At 32.8% G+C, this 17,510-nt stretch overlaps 4 protein-coding genes across 5 annotated transcripts in view; 2 read left to right on the top strand and 2 right to left on the bottom strand.

Annotated features, from left to right (window-relative positions):
• Nucleotides 1-17,510, bottom strand: part of LOC108738893 — a 73,255-nt gene that overhangs the window by 48,084 nt on the left and 7,661 nt on the right. The gene's annotated exons all lie outside the window — the stretch shown is intronic.
• LOC108738892 (BRISC and BRCA1-A complex member 1-like) lies at nucleotides 2,995-4,108 on the bottom strand. The gene has a single exon (XM_018472500.2). It carries the CDS (start codon nucleotides 4,020-4,022, stop codon nucleotides 3,129-3,131), a length of 894 nt encoding a protein of 297 aa, XP_018328002.1. The 5' UTR covers nucleotides 4,023-4,108; the 3' UTR covers nucleotides 2,995-3,128.
• Nucleotides 4,366-7,998, top strand: LOC108738907 (serine/threonine-protein kinase 11-interacting protein-like). 2 transcript variants are annotated; one of them, XM_018472520.2, is made up of 4 exons: nucleotides 4,366-5,172; nucleotides 5,670-6,207; nucleotides 6,463-6,770; nucleotides 7,044-7,997. In XM_018472520.2, exons 1-4 carry the CDS (start codon nucleotides 4,477-4,479, stop codon nucleotides 7,449-7,451), a joined length of 1,950 nt encoding a protein of 649 aa, XP_018328022.1. In that variant the 5' UTR covers nucleotides 4,366-4,476; the 3' UTR covers nucleotides 7,452-7,997. The 2 variants fall into 2 exon arrangements, with proteins under 2 accessions (XP_018328022.1, XP_018328023.1); XM_018472521.2 differs by lacking the exon at nucleotides 4,366-5,172 and having other exon boundaries at nucleotides 5,445-6,207; nucleotides 7,044-7,998.
• LOC108738908 (carbonic anhydrase 15-like) overlaps nucleotides 15,385-17,510 on the top strand; it is a 14,222-nt gene continuing 12,096 nt past the window's right edge. The window contains exon 1 of the mRNA XM_018472522.1: nucleotides 15,385-15,529. Coding sequence (XP_018328024.1) covers nucleotides 15,481-15,529 — 49 coding nt within the window. The 5' untranslated portion in view covers nucleotides 15,385-15,480. The remainder of the gene's footprint in view (nucleotides 15,530-17,510) is intronic.

The following is a 17,510-nucleotide window of genomic DNA, read 5'->3' as shown; positions in this document are numbered from 1 at the left end:
CGTGGCTCAAACGTTGCAATAAGTCTGCGTAGTATTGACCAGTGATAGTATTACCCTTTGCAAGGTAATCAATGTATATAATACCTCTTGCATCCCAAAAAACAGTAGCCATAACCTTGTTCGCCGAAAAAATTGTTTTTGCCTTCTTTGGAGTTGGTTCCCCTGGTCCAATCCACTGTTTAGACTGTTCTTTGGTTTCAGGAGTGTAGTGGTGGACCCACGTTTCGTCAACGGTTACGAATCGACGCAAAAATTCGCTTGGATTACGCTTATACAATGACAAATTTGCGGTAGAAATGTTTTTTCGAATCAATTTTTGGTCGACTGTTAGCAAACGCGGCACCCATCTTGCACAGAGCTTTTCCATATGCAAATGTTGGTGCAAAATATGTTGCCCTTGTTCATATGACATCTTACAGGTCTCAGCTATCTCACGCACTTTCAATCTGCGGTCTCCCAGCACTATTTGATGAATTTTTTCGATCATATCTGGAGTTGTGACCTCAACGGGGCGTCCTGAGCGAGGCCCATCAGAGGTGCTCACACGACCCTTTTTAAACTCGGAAACCCACTGCTTAACGGTTGAATATGACGGGGAGGATGTCCCCAGTGTTGAGTCCATCTCTTTTTTAATTTCCTTCGGCGTTAACCCCTTCAAATAAAAGTATTTGATGACAGCACGATTTTCCTGCTTTTCCATTTTTACGAAAACCACAGAGGCGTCTTGTTCAGCGTGCTGTCAAACCTACACTAGCAAGGAGATCGGGCTGAAACTATAGCTACAAGCTATCCAAGGATGGTACTATAGAATGTCACCTCAAGGTAGGCCTAGTGGCGTCATCTCTTGGTTAGGCCGGAAACTTATCAATCCACCCTCGTACGTAAATATTCAATTATCTACTGATAAACATCGTTAAACAAAGGGAGGGTCTCAACCCCAAATCATCACTGATTCTGACATAACCCGATAAAGCGGGTAAAACACGTGTTCGTTGTTGAAAATGTTAGTTGTCAATTTGGAGATCTCTTTTTTTAGTCAAAGGTGATGTCATTCCAAATTACCTCTACCAAATTGGAGGAGAACAAATTTTTAAACATGTAGCAAATTAGGAACTCTTATAGTTTTGGTCCATCCGTCTGTCGGTCTGTTAAATCAGAGCAATAATTTTTTGGACGCCCAAAGCGTACTTAAAGTTAAGTTTAGGTGCAACATTTGGAAATATGTAGATAATCCCTTTTTATGTCTTCATTGGCATTTCCAAACAAGCCTGGAAAATGTTTTGAGGGTAGGTTTTAAAAAGATTATTTTTGGAATTATATTTAGAGAAGAAAGCTTTAGAATTAAATAGGGAGAAGATCAATAGAATAGAATTTGGCCAGAGAAGGGGCAAAAAAAGAAAGAAGTAGAAAAAGTAAAACGAAAGGGTATGACAATAAAGAAGATTAAAAAATTTAACTAGGTACCTAGGACATATGATGGGAGAAAATAACGGAGATGATGGACATATACACAATCAAATAAGAATGGTAAATGCAATAATGAGAAAAATATGGTGAATTGGAACAAAATTATGTAGAAACAATTAGGAAAGAAAGATGCTTTTATTTAACACAGTAGTAATAAGAATGTAATCTTGTATGGGATGAAAATCTAGGGGTGGAAAAGTTATAATCAAGGGGAGAATATATTTAGGTATAAATAGTACCTACATACAATGGATGTTAAAAATGCAAAGAAGCACGTCATACAGTACCTATCTTAAGAAGAGAAACGAAACATGGAGAAATGGTGGAAGAGAGGAGAGCAATCAGATATAAGGAAAAATTAGAGCTTTTACAGGAAGGAGTCACAAGGAGGGAGATATAGAGAAAAAAAATCATGGGCTTTGGGATGAGGAGATAATATGATGAGGAATGAAAAAAGCGTTGGTGGGAATGATGATAACTAAAGAGCCATTGGCAGAATGGAAAAACAAAGGAGATATATATGTAATATCATTACGAAAAGGTGTCATGAGATTGGAAGATGGCAATGCTTAAGAATGTTAAAATATGCGGAAGGGATGAAAGGGTGGCACTATATTTGAGGGAGAGCAAAGATATAACAGTTACAGTAATGAATGCAATAAGAATAAATTAATATTGTTTGAATAGAAGAAGTGAGAACATGGCAGAAAATGTAGAAGAAGAAATGAGAGTTTATATGCAAGTCATGTTATAAATGAGGATATTGAACAAAAAGTAGGGACTAAATACAAAGAAATATTAGGAGCATAAGGCAAGTGCGACACAATTAAAGAAAATTTTAAAAACGAGAATAGGAGGGCAAAAGATAGAGGAAGAATATAAGTGTATTTGATTTAAAATTAAAAGTTTATGCGAAGGTTTAAGAATCAAGATAGTTTCGTTTTGTTTAATAAATGTTAAAATATAAAAGCAATGCTTAAGAAATAAGGAACAAAGTAAAAATGTATAAGCACTTAGTTTATTTCATTATAAGATCAATATTAAATGTAAAGGCGATATAAAATTTGGTTTAATATTATAATACATGCAACAACATTTGGGAATTCCTCAGTAAAAAAATTGAAATTGTACCTTAATGCGCCATCTTACGAGTAACTGCTCAATTCACGCCAAAACATTTGTGCCACCAGATCCATCTATTAATGAACCATAAAGATATTTTTTAAATATTTATAATTAGGTATTGTCAGTTGTCAAATGGATGCNAAAGCTATTTTTCTTTTAATTCAGTTTACTGTTTAGTTTTTATGTATATTGTTTTAATAGCTACCAAGCTTTATAATAACTGTATAAACAAAAATAGTGTAAATGGGATAAACATTCAAGTGCAAAAACTCTAAGAACTTATCTAAAATTATTTATTAATCATCAAAATAATGATAATACAATGGTAACTGCGAAGCACATCAGCTTCTTCAATAAACTGCATTTTTTTGTAACATTTAATATAATTATGTTGAATTTACTTTGTTTGTTTAAATAACACTTATTAATGTTTGTGTAGATAATAAATAGTAATTAATAATAAACATTAATAGACGAAAGTAATGGAAATATAAAAAGAAGCATTTGTTATATTGTCAGAATCAAATTTATTATAATTAAACTTCGGTACACTTTTCTAAATAGTATTTTGCATCATCTTGTGGAGGTCTTTGCAATGGATGAGATAAAAGTTTTGCCATAGAAACATATAAATCAAAAGCATTCCGTGCAACTGCAAAACAATAAGAGAAACCTTTCCTGTCCAATTGCTGCAATTGTCGAAAAATTGTATCACAGTTATTAGCAGAACTAACTGGTTCATGTGTCATAACGCAGTCCACTGTAAAATAAGGACAGTTCAATAACTTTTCGATTTCTTCACTTTTTTCTAATTTTGGTATGGTGTATGATCTCCCATAAATTAAAATCAACCTCACAACGAAATTGGGAATATCGTCCACATCACTTTTAGCAACATTCAGTGCAATTTTACGATTGATCATGTTAAAAACACTACTTAAATCAAAAATATCTTCAGTCTGACACTCTTTCATTGCATTTACACTATTGATTATATCCTGCGGTGAACTGGTAAAGTCCTGTATCCAATCAACATTTGTTTCATTCAATCCCATAAGTCCAAATTGGTGAGACGAGTTTAAAATTGCCTTATTATGTATGAAAACCTCAACTGCCTTCTTCACCATCACTAAAGGAGAGTAAGACTTTCCAGATGTAACAAATTCTGAGCAATTATCATCTTGAACTCTATCAACAGCAATTATAATCTTCTCAGGAACATTAAAACTAGGTAGGGATTCACGTAAATCCAAGGCAGATTCCTCCTGTGATTTCATTTCTTTAATACTCTGGGACTGTGCTACTAATGTTTCACGATTAGATGAAGAAGGAATTTGAACAGTCTTACTGCGAAGTGTTCTAGTTGCTTCACTAACTGAATCAGCTTCTTCTAACACAATAGGGATTATTCTATCTTTACGGCTACCCATTTTAAATGTTAGATAATGTTTATTTATTAATTATCATTAAAATAGCTGGAAGTAACTCCCTTTTGACAAGTAAACATAACCCTCCTCATAATATTCCATAGATAATAGAACTATTCATACATCAAAACCCATTGACCCATATGCTGTGGGTGCGTTCTTCATTTCAACCACAAGCTGAATTATTAAAAAGTTATACAAACACTTCTTTCCTTTGTATTGTAATTATTACTCAGCATTTAAAACGTTACTCTATGTTATATATAAATCTCTTTTAATTATAAAACAGGCCCTTTCTTTGAAAGCAACTATTAAAGATAAAAAGGATAACCCTAAAATTCTGACAATCAGCTGTTTACCGTCAACAAATGTCATAACATAACCTTATCAATGAATAGTAAAATATTAATAACATTCTTTGTTTTAGAAATTTAAACATTTTATAATTCTTATAATAATGGAAAACAGTGCTGTGTCCGATTTAGCAAGAACTCTTCGTGAGTACGGTGATAAGATACTTAATTCGGAGTGCAAATTAATCCTATCTGAATCACTTATGCGGAGTCTCAACAGTTCTTTTATGTTATTAAATGATCAAAAGGACTCTATGACTTCCTCTTTTCAAGTCATCAATAGCAGTAACATTAAAACGAATTTTTTCATTGACATCCAATTTTTGCATGATTTTCTTCAAAGAACTTCCAGTTTGAAAATTGTTTGTGACAACCCCCCTAATCATGATCTAGACAGTGTGGACATATCTGTTTTTAAAAATGTTAAGTTGCTTGAATTATATAAACTAAATGTGAAAAAGATTAAAGGGATACAAGCATTACGAGCACAAATTCAATTTTTGGTGTGCAGGTGGATTTTGGAAACTCTTAGTGAAATACTAGAAAAATGTGGTTGTGATGATAGTCAGGGATTTATCTGGAGTGAACTAAAAGAAGCTAGTTTTAGTCATAACAATATTTCATATCTGGACAGCAGCTTAGAATTGGTGCCTTTATTAAACACGCTAGACCTAAGTCATAATAACATCAAAGAAACTCAACCACTGTCTTGTCTTTTAAATCTTAAACATTTGAATCTGAGTTATAATCAGTTGAAAGCCATTCCCAATTTTTCAGGACAGATTTGCAGTCGTCTTCAGGTAAGTTACAATTTTCTTTGATTACTTATCAGAAGTGAATAAAAATAAATCATTATAAAAAATAGGTTTGCATCACATTTGTATATAAAAAAGAAATTGAGAACATAAAATTAATAAATTAATTATGCTAATTGTTTGCATTTCTTCATTCGTAATGTGTGTGATATTTAATTTATCCAGTTGCAATTTATTATTTTTATGTCTGTTTATAAAACGTGGAGAAAAATGTCTTGTATACTTCATTACATTTATGGGCATTGAAGATAGTGAAAATTAATTAAAAATATTAGTTTGTTTCATTTTGTTACCTTATCCTTATGAGTAATTGTTCAATTAAAAAAGGGTTTAAATTAATTAGTGTTGATATAATTATCTTAATCGCCTCAGATTATTTTTCCCTACTAACAATTCTCTTTTCATCCTTCTTCCATAAATAAGTGGTCACTATACTTACTTGATGCTATATTAAATGTAGGTGTTACTCTTTCTTTTAACAGGTGTTAATTTTAAACAACAATTTCATCGATAATCTAGCAAACGTAGTAAACTTGGTGAATCTTTGCGAACTTGATCTAAGCGAAAATTGTCTCATTGACCATCACTCACTTCTTCCTCTTACTCATCTGTCAACGTTGCAATGGCTAAATTTGAAGGGAAATCCCCTCAGTTTTCATCCGCAACACAGAATAAGAAGTGTGTGCTATCTAAATTCCAATACGGCCACAGTACGTTTCCTATTAGATCAGAAAGCTCTCACCAAACTCGAATCACAAAACTGCGGTAGAATCCAACCAGTTTATCAAAGTCATCAAATGGAATCTCTTTCATCTTCTCTAAGTAATGCCACCTTGGTGGCAACGGAACGTCCTAGGCGAGTTAGAACCGCTACTATTTCGGAAGGTGTTGATGCAGTCTCAGAAATGGACAACAGTATAGCATCTATCGCCTCGTTACTGATATCAAATGACCATTTGGAAACAAAGAGAACTATTGAGCAGTTAAGGAAACAATATGGAGAACGATGGTTACAAGCAGGTCAGTTTCAAACTTAAAGAAAGCTATTTATGCTGGTAGTTTTCGCAGATGTATTACAAAAATTGTCACATTATCCACCATCAATTTCCATAAAGTTCAAAGCGCGTGTCAACCTGCGTAGGTACTTGATCAATTACGAAACTCAGCAGCAAAATTTACAAAAAATAACAATCATACTTTTCTTACGAAATTCCATTTATTTCGGTGATCTTTTCCTTCTAAATATCGATCGGCGTTATTATTTCTATATTGCAGAATCCTCTGTACAAGACGTTCTTGGTCTCGAAAAGTCTCTCCCCATCATATCGTCATCTCCCTACGATCAACTTTTGTCCACATTCGAAGCAAACTACTCCCAACAAAACGTCCCAGATGGAAGTGAACTCAAATCTGAAGAGTCTATGAATGGTACAGAAACGTACACAACCGCGTCGGAAACAACAACTCATGGAAATAATGAAAATGCACTACAACCCGGTACTGACGATGATTACGATGGTGACGATGATGACGATGACGTTCTTGGGCAAGGGGAGGAAAATTTGTATTTGGTCTGCCCCAAGGTAGTTACGAAATTTGGGGAGGGGGGTGATTTCCACAATAACGTAATATATTTGTCGAAAAAGAAAAACCATAAACTTCAAAAGTTATTGACTAACCTTAACCATTCAATCTATTTTCTTTTTTTTTTGGCATACACAGTTGAATCTAGCCTTATCTTGATTCAACATGAACAAAAAGGCTTAGTAATCTAATAGTAAATTTCTAGTGTAAACATTTTTATATAATACGTTGTTTTCCACGCTATCAACTAATTTCAATTTTTCCCCATAAAGGGCACTACTGAACCCATTTTCCTGGTGGTCACCAACACTCATATTAGGGAACGGGATTGTGATAGTGGAAAAGAGAAGACCCGTTGGCCTTTGGACAGTCTTTTGGCCTGTAGCGCTTCAGGATCCGATCCTGTTTTAATTTCGCTCGAATTCGACACTGTAAAACGTGACAAAAAGCAAAGAGAATATGATATGGTCGAGGAAGATGCGGAAAAATTGTCGAAACACCTCAGTAATCTCCTGTCAATCATGGGAACCCAGAATAATCGAATGGTTATTTTTAAATGCATGAAATGTGGAACCAGGTTTGGAGAGGAAAAAAATAGTCAGAAGAGGGGGACTGCAAGGGTATGTCCAACAACCACTTGTAATAGTACTTTAGTCATAGAAGACGACGAGGAGAATTAAAGATAAGAAGGAAAAAAGATCAAAATTGAATGTGTCAAAAGTAAAATAAGAAATAGGTACTTGGTTGTCTAGATGATGGGACTATCAGTTGGACGAGGGAAGAAGCGGTGGAGGGTGACTAGTACAGCATTAAAAAAGAATTTGAAGGTGAGAGCGGGGAACTAATTGGGTGGGGGGTGGGTTAAAAATCGGCCTCACCTAGAACCACCTTTTTTAGTATAGTACAAGGTCATCCCCACTCCTTCTCCTTCCCATTGACAGTCCCATCATCTACAAAATTGCCAAGAACTATTTCATTTCCAAGTGATAATTTGAAATTAAAATAATATGTAACAATATTTTAAACTTGGGGATGGGGATTACAGTAAATAGTATACCATGTTCAAAACCATTTTGTATGTTTAATTAATATAACCTATTTACAAATGTATAAAATTATCTATATAATGTGTCCCATATACATATAGTAGACTTAATTTTCGTATGTATATATAATGCTTATTCCCTTTGCGATTGTAAAAAATTGTTATTTGGATTTATATTTTATTGGAATATTAAAAGACTGAAGAAGTTTTTAATGTTTGTTTCATAATTATTAAATATGAATATAAAAATTATTTTTATTAGTTTTTGGTGCCCGGATTGTTAATTACATGAAAATAGGTAAGTGAAACTGTTTTACTTATTTACATGATGGTGGAATATGGTGGTGTTAATAGATTTTTGGTGCAATTTAAAATAAAGGATCTACGGTGTGATTATTGGTTAAAAAAGATCAAATAATCCAAATATGAAATGGCACTTGTTAAATTACCAAGAGATTAAAATTATTGCACGAACTTCAATCGATGATTATCATTCATAAAAGTTCGTGAAATTTTGTGGTGCTAATAGATTTTTGGTTCGATTTAAAATAAAGGATTAACGGTGTGATTACTGGTTAAAACGTATCAAATAATTCAAACATGAAAATGCGCTCGTGAAATTACGAAGAAATTAAAATTATTCCACGAGCTTCAAACTGTGATTGTCATGTACAAAAATTCGTGGAATTTTGTAGGGTTAACAGATTTTTGGTACGATCTGAAGTAAAGGATCTACGGTATGATTATTGGCTAAAATAGATCAAATAATCCAAAGATGAAAATGTGCTCGTAAAATTAAGAAGAAATTAAAATTATTGCACGAGCTTCAAACGGTGATTATCATGTATAAAAGTTCGTGGAATTTTGTAGGGTTAACAGATTTTTGGTACCATCTGAAGTAAAGGATCTACGATATGATTATTGGTTAAAATAGATCAAATAATCCAAAGATGAAAATATGGTAAAATTACGAAGAAATTAAAATTATTGCACGAGCTTCAAACGGTGATTATCGTATATAATAATTTGTGGAATTTTGTGGTGTTAACAGATTTTTGGTACGATCTGAAGTAAAGAATCTACGGTATGATTATTGGTTCAAATAGATAAAATAAACCAAACATGAAAAAGCGCTCGTAAAATTACGAAGAAATTAAAATTATTGCACAAGCTTCAAACGGTGAATATCATGTACAAAAGATCGTAGAATTTTGTGGTATTAACTGATTTTTGGTACGATTTGAAATAAAGGATCTACGGTATGATTATTGCTTAAAATAGGTGAAATAATCCAAACATGAAAAGCTGTTGTAAAATTACGAGGATATTGAGATTATTGCATTAGCTTCAAACCGTGATTATCATGTATAAAAGTTCATGGAACCATTTGAAATAAAGGGTCCATGGTATTATTATTGGTTAAAACAGATCAAATAATTCAAACAAGAAAAAGCGCTGGTAAAATTACGTGGAGTTTGAAGTTATTGCAATAGATTCAAACGGTGATTATCGTATATAAAAGTGCGTATAATGTTGTGGTGCTAATAGAATTTAAGTGAGATTTAAAAAAATAAAAGATCTTTACTATTCTCATTGGCGAAAATAGCGAAAACAATCCATGCATGAAAAAGCAGTTCTAACATTGGAAAACCTCTAGACTGAAAAATGCTTTTAATTGATTTGAATCTCTCTAAATGTACTTAAAAACCATAAAAATAATTTGTTAAAGATCTCGTGGAAGCTACACTCTTTCTATTAATCATGGGTACTAAAAAGAACCCTTTACATTCAGACTATAAATACATACATGACCAACATAAATTAATGTTTGCTGTCCATTAATATTTCCCTTAGGTGTTTTGCCTGACGTATTACAATTTTAATGCGTTAACACCTACTAAATAAACGATTAAGGAAGCATGCTTTACATACATTATTGAACAATAAATGCAAATTAAAATGCAGATTAAATGTTTAAAAAACAGCGTGAAGCCACTTTCAATTTATAATTTACACATACTCATAAATTTTAAAAAAAGATGAAAATTTTGCTTTATTTGTTAGTTATAAATAAATGTAGTGGATAAATATGTTTTCCTATGCCACATAAATTGGAAAACAAAACTTCCATCTTGTGCCTCTGCTTGGTAATGAAGCTAGACTGTTTTATTCATGCATGGTAGAAAGATAGGAGATAATCCAACAAACGATACTGAACGTCAATTGATTAATTAAAGGCAAAAATATTTATTATTCTACATACTTAAAGGAACCAGATTGAGAATAAAAATTTGTTTAATTTTTTATAAATTAACAAGAGAAATGCAAACGACTGTTAATAACGAACAGTTACAAACTAACAACGAACACAAGTGTTTAGAGAATGTTAGAAAAGGGTCAATTTTCTGGACTCATTAATTTAATTACACGATACAACTCGTTAAAAGGTTTAATTAACCTCTATTAACAATATTTTGAATTTTAAAACATTCATATTTCGTTCCTTTACGAAGCGAAACGAGAGAATATTACAAAAGGTTAATTAAAACATAAAAAAATTTGAATGTATTTTTTAAATCCTTATCCACATTATTTTGAGGGCAAATTGGTTAACTTCAAAATAAAAAGAGTTTACCATGGCATTATCGCATTCAGTGGTGACTCGTTAGTACGTTACTCAGAAAAATACCTGCATTAGTAGCGAAGACATCTTTATTGTACAACTGGTACATGTTTAAAATTAATCCTGATTTAAGTCATGCATTGATCAATAAAAACCCAACATGATATCTGTTCATCTGTTATTTTTTACAATTATCTTCTTTGGCAGATATGCTTAGCACCATAAGGAACACTTAGAAACCTAAAATAACGAATAGGAGTTATCCAAAAGCGAAAGGTTTACCCTACGCCTAAATATGATAATATGAAACACATGAAATGGTACTGAATTTAAATTCGAAAAACGGAAACACGGAAATTTCATGGTCATCAATAGTAAGGTTTTTGAAATCTTTAGGATTCAAATATAAACGCGGTGACAATAGAGTGACCCTGTGTCCATCAAATCTGAAATCGAGCTGTCCAAAATCGGTCGTTTTTATAGACTAAACGTGGGTATTCTTGAAAGATACAAATAAATAAATCTTCATGGCAGGGGATCTACGTACTGCTTTCAAATTCCATTGAAAAATAGTGATGAGGTTTGTTACATTATAGTACATACTAGCTCTACTGATGGCTTTGCTGAAGGGCCTTCTTCAGTATCAACTCTCAACATTTCAAGGAATAGCTGGATGATGCTGCACTAAAGATGTTTCCAGATTTAGGATAATGCCTCTTATCATTCTCGCGTAATGGAAAAACTACCCACAGCAGCATGGACAAAGGATGACATTTTTTGTTTGGTTAAAGGAATAGGGAATTACACTAGAGACAGTTTTTTTAAAAATGAAGTTAACAGTTTAGTAAAAAAGTAATCGTGACCATGAAGCTATATGTTTACCACCTTATCGCTATCATTTTAGTGCAATACAAATAGTATAAAGAGAAGCATCACTAAATCAAAAACGTCTCTTTTCTGAGCTACAATTTTATTCAAAATTTAGAACAATGATTAAGTACTTGAGGAAAACATCAGCATTAAAGTTAATGATTCTACCTCAGCTACAATAACAGACTCAAAATGTATCGACCCTTAACATTGTCACTGAATAAAGTTCGGGTCGTGCTCTTTATCAAAATATCATTCGACAAAATACACTTACAAATCTCTTGGAGCAACCACTTTACATGATCGAGACTATGGACGAGCTCTATTTTAATTTGTCACCCGCCACTGGCGTTATTACAGTGGATGCAACATTTCTGGAATCGGTCAGTCGGAACCAGCAGGTCGGTACAAAAATTAATTGAATCGAAACTTTCTCTTCAATGACAATGTCGAGTACAACGCGTATTACCAACCTACAACTACCGCCATCTTGTTTGTTTTTTTCAATACAAAAAAAAATGATATTGCCCGCTGGTCGGTACCAGTATTCAGATTAAAGAAATTATGTAATAATAATAAATAATGTCATATCATAACACAAGCGACTAGCCACACAACTTAGCTACTAAAACAAAGTCAAATTGTCACTAGAATGGTACAAAAACTTTTTAATGGATTTCATGGAGGCCTGTCAGTTCATTGTGACATGGTATTCAGCGGAGAAAAAATTAAATGGTTCACTTTGTCTATAAGAAATTATTATTTGCGCAGATTTATAACTTTCATCTTGTAAAATAGTGTGAAGCATTTTTAACTGGATTAATAATTTTTTCTCACCTTAACGCTTAACCTGTCTTAGGCCGAGCATTGTACACAGCTTTACAATGTCATCATATATACTTTCGATTTGATTGTTAATGTTGGCATTTTAATCAATATCATATCAGTATATAATTAGCTTTTAAGTTTAAGCACATAGCTTAGATACTGCTTTTTATTAATTATTGTACCGATACAAGCTGCTGAAAATACAGATAAATCTAGACTTGCTTGTGAGCATTCGTAAACTATTCCGCATACCAGCTAGTCTAGCTTACTAACCGCAAAAACTTCTAAAATGGTAGTTACTACAATAAGAACAATTTACTTTTCCGTTATCCGTTTTCTTTTAAAGCCTTAGATTCTCCATTAAAGTCATTCAAACCATAGTAATGTAAACAAGAAAAGAACATATATCTAAGGTAATACCTAGAAAGTACTTAAGAAAAAGAGGACGCTACATTAGCAAAGCACTGGTGCCTATTAATAAAAAGTTGTTAAAGTATTTTTAGCTTTAAAACATTTAATTAGGTAAAAGATCAATAAAGTCCGGAATCCTAAATTGGTATATGCATTGCACTGTTTTCTATTGCTTAATTTCTTCCTGATTATAATTTCCAGAAACTTAGACCTGTCAAGATTCAATGTGACGTCAAGATGTAGTCACAAGTAACCATGATTGCCAACATAAATGCAATTCTCACTAAGCGGGCAAATGGACTGCGAGTACAATAGTACAAATATAAAATTGAGTTTGAAATGAGTAACTTACATTGAGAAACATCATTTTCAATATATTCTCCTAATTTATCGCCTTACCTCCGTTTAATTTTTTCATAGTTTAATTAAAACAGAGGTGTAGTTGGGAAGATCAAAATTGGTAAATTATCTGTGAGAATGGACGTATCTTCTTTCTTATTTCCACTTGGGACTGTAGTCATTTGCTGCGTTTTGAACACGTTCTTATTAAGTTAGGAAATGTTTCATAAGTAGTACAAACAAAATGAAAAGAGATAACCGAATAACAGTAAACGGTGCAGCGGTTAGAGGATGCTTAGGTACGTCAAACATCAGAATCGGCTTTTTTAACTACCTGGTTGAATTCTATCTTTAAACAGGCATTTCTTCTTTCCTAAATTCCTGAGAATTAATGTCTGATGCTGGCGCCATGCTCAAATTCTGCTTGTCTGCATCTTTTTCTGTTACACATTAGTTGGTGCAACGTTATTCCCTTTTCTTTATTAGTGACCGCTGCAATTCCTATCTCACATCTCTTTTCTATGTTTACGATAATCTCTACAACGTCTGTCGTGGTTAAAAGCAGGCGTTCTGCCATCAACCGCTCTAGTAAAGTTAGTAAGTTGCAAGAAGAAAATAAATGCGACAGTTTTATTACGGACTATGTCAATTTTAAACGTCCCAACTATACACAGAGAGACAGCTACTATACCTTCGTAGGGCCCTTGTTAAACATTTGAACGTTACAACACTTAGCAGTAAATACCTAGATGGCGTTAAACAACCAATAACTTGGTACTATAACAACTCAACATTATTAATGTAAGAAATTTCTATTTGATTTGATTGATGATTCAATGTTCTTTCAGGAAAAGGTAATAATTATCGTATCTAATATTTCAAATTTTCAATGAGGTATTTCGCTTTTTCTAAGAGTAATTATAAGTATACAATTATGTAAGTGAAGAATTCACACTTCTATGAAGAATTTCCATGAAAAGATGCAAATAACTTCCGTATTTTTTAAGTCAATAATCTATTATCAAATACATATAATACGACTATGTAATATGTTTATTTATTAGAAAATATCAGTACCATGAATCAATCCTTTGACTAAACCACAGTATAAAGTATTAAACGCATTCATTATTAACTTTAACATATTATCAAAAAATTCTTCTTCCGTTATATAACAAGTCTTCAATTTAATGCTTAACAATAGGTCAAGCGTTACCACATAACAATCGAAATCAGTAACAATGGCAGCGTTTAAAAATTTATTGATCAACAAATTTAATTTTTCCGGTTAGCTTTGTAAAATGCGGTTCTTTACGTACATTCAAAGAGAAATTTAATTTGGATCATCATATGCTGAACTGAGAGTTATTAATGTAGTTTAAAAAAAAACGCTTCATTTCTCACACAATGTACATGATACTATCAGGTATGAATAATAAATATACATACGTATATAGAAGAGCCTATTTATAAGCTTTTTGCTTTGAAAATAGGAACTAATCGTAAATCTGTGCATTTAATTATGTAGTTTTATAATACAATTATTGAAAAATCCACAAAAAAATATAGAGTGTATCCATGCATTACATTCATACACAAATTCGACTAGATCTATGTACTCTTAAAAAGAGGCTTCTACATAAAGGATGAAGTGGAAGAATAACCAGGCACCTTCAATCTTAAACTAACCTTCAACGAAGGAAAAATATCAAAAAATTCATGGATTTTCTTTCAATTGTTGGATGTCTTACAGGGCACTAAAATACGAGACAATTCCGTTAATCCCAGAAACAACCATGGGCTAGATCCGAAGAAAGACAGAAAACTAATGCTCCAAGTATGAGTTACCCCTGCAAGCTTCAACATAAAATATGTAAAAGGTTTGGAAATCCTAAGCTCTATAATTCACCCTGTTATCAATTGAAATTCCTGCTTCCTAAATAGAACAATAAACTAGTTCATAATACAGCGACTAGTAAAAATTGAAAGAAACGTTAGTTATTTCAGAATTTGGAGTCGCTATAAGAATGTCCTTTATAATGAGTAACATTTAGGGATGTGATTAAGGCATTTGAAATACGTCAAATTCAAAATACAAAATACCAATTTCTATTTCTCATTGGATGAGGCTTCTCCAGATTAGATTAAATAATGGCTGAAGAAGTCTCATACTGTTAAGGCAAAATACATTCAGCTGTTGTTTTCGACAATAAAATAGTTTTTATGTACCCCATTTGGCTCTGATTTTTCAATATTTTGTTACTTATGGTTTCCATTTGTTGAATTCAGAATTTGTTTTAAAACAAGCGTGGTCAATGGTGAGTCGATTGTTCACTGTCAGACGCTACGAGAGCGAAAGTATGTTTAATAACAAAAGGTACGATTTTTTGGGATCGATCTTGTTGATTAAATGGTAATGAAAAGTACATATATAAACATTCAGTTTTCACCTTCTGGTAGTTAGTGTTAAACGACTATTGTTACGAGAGGTGGACGCATACATAGTTATAGTTGACGTAGGCTATAGGCAAGAGTATTAGTTTTAGTTGGTTTATAATACGACTCGCATAAGATATTTTTTATTTTGACGAATATGGTTTACAATTGTGTGTTCGGCGTCATTTGGTATTTCATTTTTTTAGGTAAGTACCTAGGTGAATAAATTTTTAAAAATTAAAATTATTTCCTGCTGGTTGAAAACAATTAAACAAAACAATAAAGTGCAAGGTTGATTGACATGCTGGGACTTCCGTAAATTTTTAGAGATCTTCATTAACGCAAGTAGTCCGATATACCTACTCCTATTAGGATTATAACATCCTAATATGTCCTGATATGTCCCTGACTAGACCTTCATGCCTGAGAAGATGTCCTACCAACCCATCTCGCCTATTTCTTATTAACTTCCACAGAGTCCTCTATTCTCCTATTCTTTCTAACCTTCTCTATCCACGGTATCCTCATAATTCGCCTATAACACCACATTTCGAATGCTTCAAACGACCATGTTTCGCACCCGTACAGCTCCACGCTCCAAACATACACCTTTAGCAATCTTTTCCGAATTTCTGAATTAATCGTTCGCGAGCATAGAAGTGACTTCTTTTTATTGAAGGCCACTCGACCCTGCGCTATACTCTGCTTTATATCCTTACTACTCCTTCCGTCCTGACTTATCTGACTTCCTAGATACCTAAACTCAGCCACTTCTAATTTTTTGTCTCCTATATTTATATTTGCTATTGATAAAAACCAATTTCACTTGATCATTGCTAGTTTTTCTTCCCTGACGAAAAGTTTCAAACGGAAATTTACGGTCTCTGTCAAGGCTCTAGTGATTTTCAGTACCATACAAACAATGGATTACAGTATAAACTATAGGTCGGTATTCATTTAGTTCTAAACAAAAAATGCAAAGAAATAAATGTACTTGACTTTTAATTCAAACAAATAAAAAATTATATACCATTTAAAACTACACTGCAAAATTTGTGTATGTAGTCAAATCATTGCCAAATTATACCGTACAAAACTTCTAAAGTGTTGTAGGTTTATAAATAACCTTTGGTATTATTTTCCTGGTCTTCTCAGTTTGCACTGGTAACTTTAAGCAAGTGAAGACGGGCTAATGCCAAAGAACCTCACTCACATCTTTTGGGATATAGAAACCAATTTTCTGTTCTTAAAATTTAGGGAGCTAACGGTTCTTCTTACCCCAAAATATGATCAGTGAGTATTAAAAACTCTGCTTCTTATTTAACCTGTTGTGTTTTCTGAAAAGGGGGATATGTCAGTACTGTTAAGAAATCTACGCACTATTCCGCATGTATCAAGGATTACCGATTTCTGTAGACTTATGTACGTAAACTTATGCAGTTTCAACTCGGCTAGGCTAGCGTGTAATATTTTAGGTATAACGCCTATTGATGATATTATTATTGGAATAATTCGAACTGTGTTCTGATTCCACATGTCTTTTATTTCATCTGCTAATGGAATATACTTTTGAATTTTCTCAATATGTTTTTGTTTAAGATTTTCAGTGTTTGGTACTGCAACATCTATTAGGTAGGTCGTTTTAGTGTCTCTGATGGTCAGTGTGATATCAGATCTGTTATGATTAACTGTTTTATCTGTAATTACGTCTCTATCCCAATATAACTTGGCTAAGTGGTTTTCTGACATATCTTGTGGTTCGTATTTGTAGTAGGGCTCTATCTGATCTATGAGTTTAAACTTTTTGGCTAACAGCGAGTGTATCTGTTTAGCAACATTATTATGCCTGTCGAGGTATTGTCGGCTAGCTAAAAATGAGCAACCCCCAGTGATGTGGTCAATTGTTTCGCGAGATGTGTTGCATGCTCGGCATGTGTCTGATGAAATTGTGGGATTTTTAATAATATATTTTTCATAGTTTTTTGTTTTTATTATTTTGTCCTGAATCGCTATCATGAATCCCTCAGTTTCTGAGAATATGTTTCCTTTTTTTAACCACATATTAGAAGCTTCTGTATCTACATGTTCCTGCTGTTGTTGGTTCGGGTATTTTCCATGAAGCACTTTTGATTTCCACATTTCAATTTTTAATTTTTCTTTCATAATTTTGTTCTCAGGATTAAAATC

The sequence above is a fragment of the Agrilus planipennis genome, unplaced genomic scaffold (genome assembly GCF_000699045.2).
Source record: "Agrilus planipennis isolate EAB-ADULT unplaced genomic scaffold, Apla_2.0 scaffold147, whole genome shotgun sequence".
Classification (NCBI taxonomy): domain Eukaryota; kingdom Metazoa; phylum Arthropoda; class Insecta; order Coleoptera; family Buprestidae; genus Agrilus; species Agrilus planipennis.
Note: the sequence above shows the minus strand (reverse complement) of the source record. Positions and strands in the feature narration are given on the sequence as shown.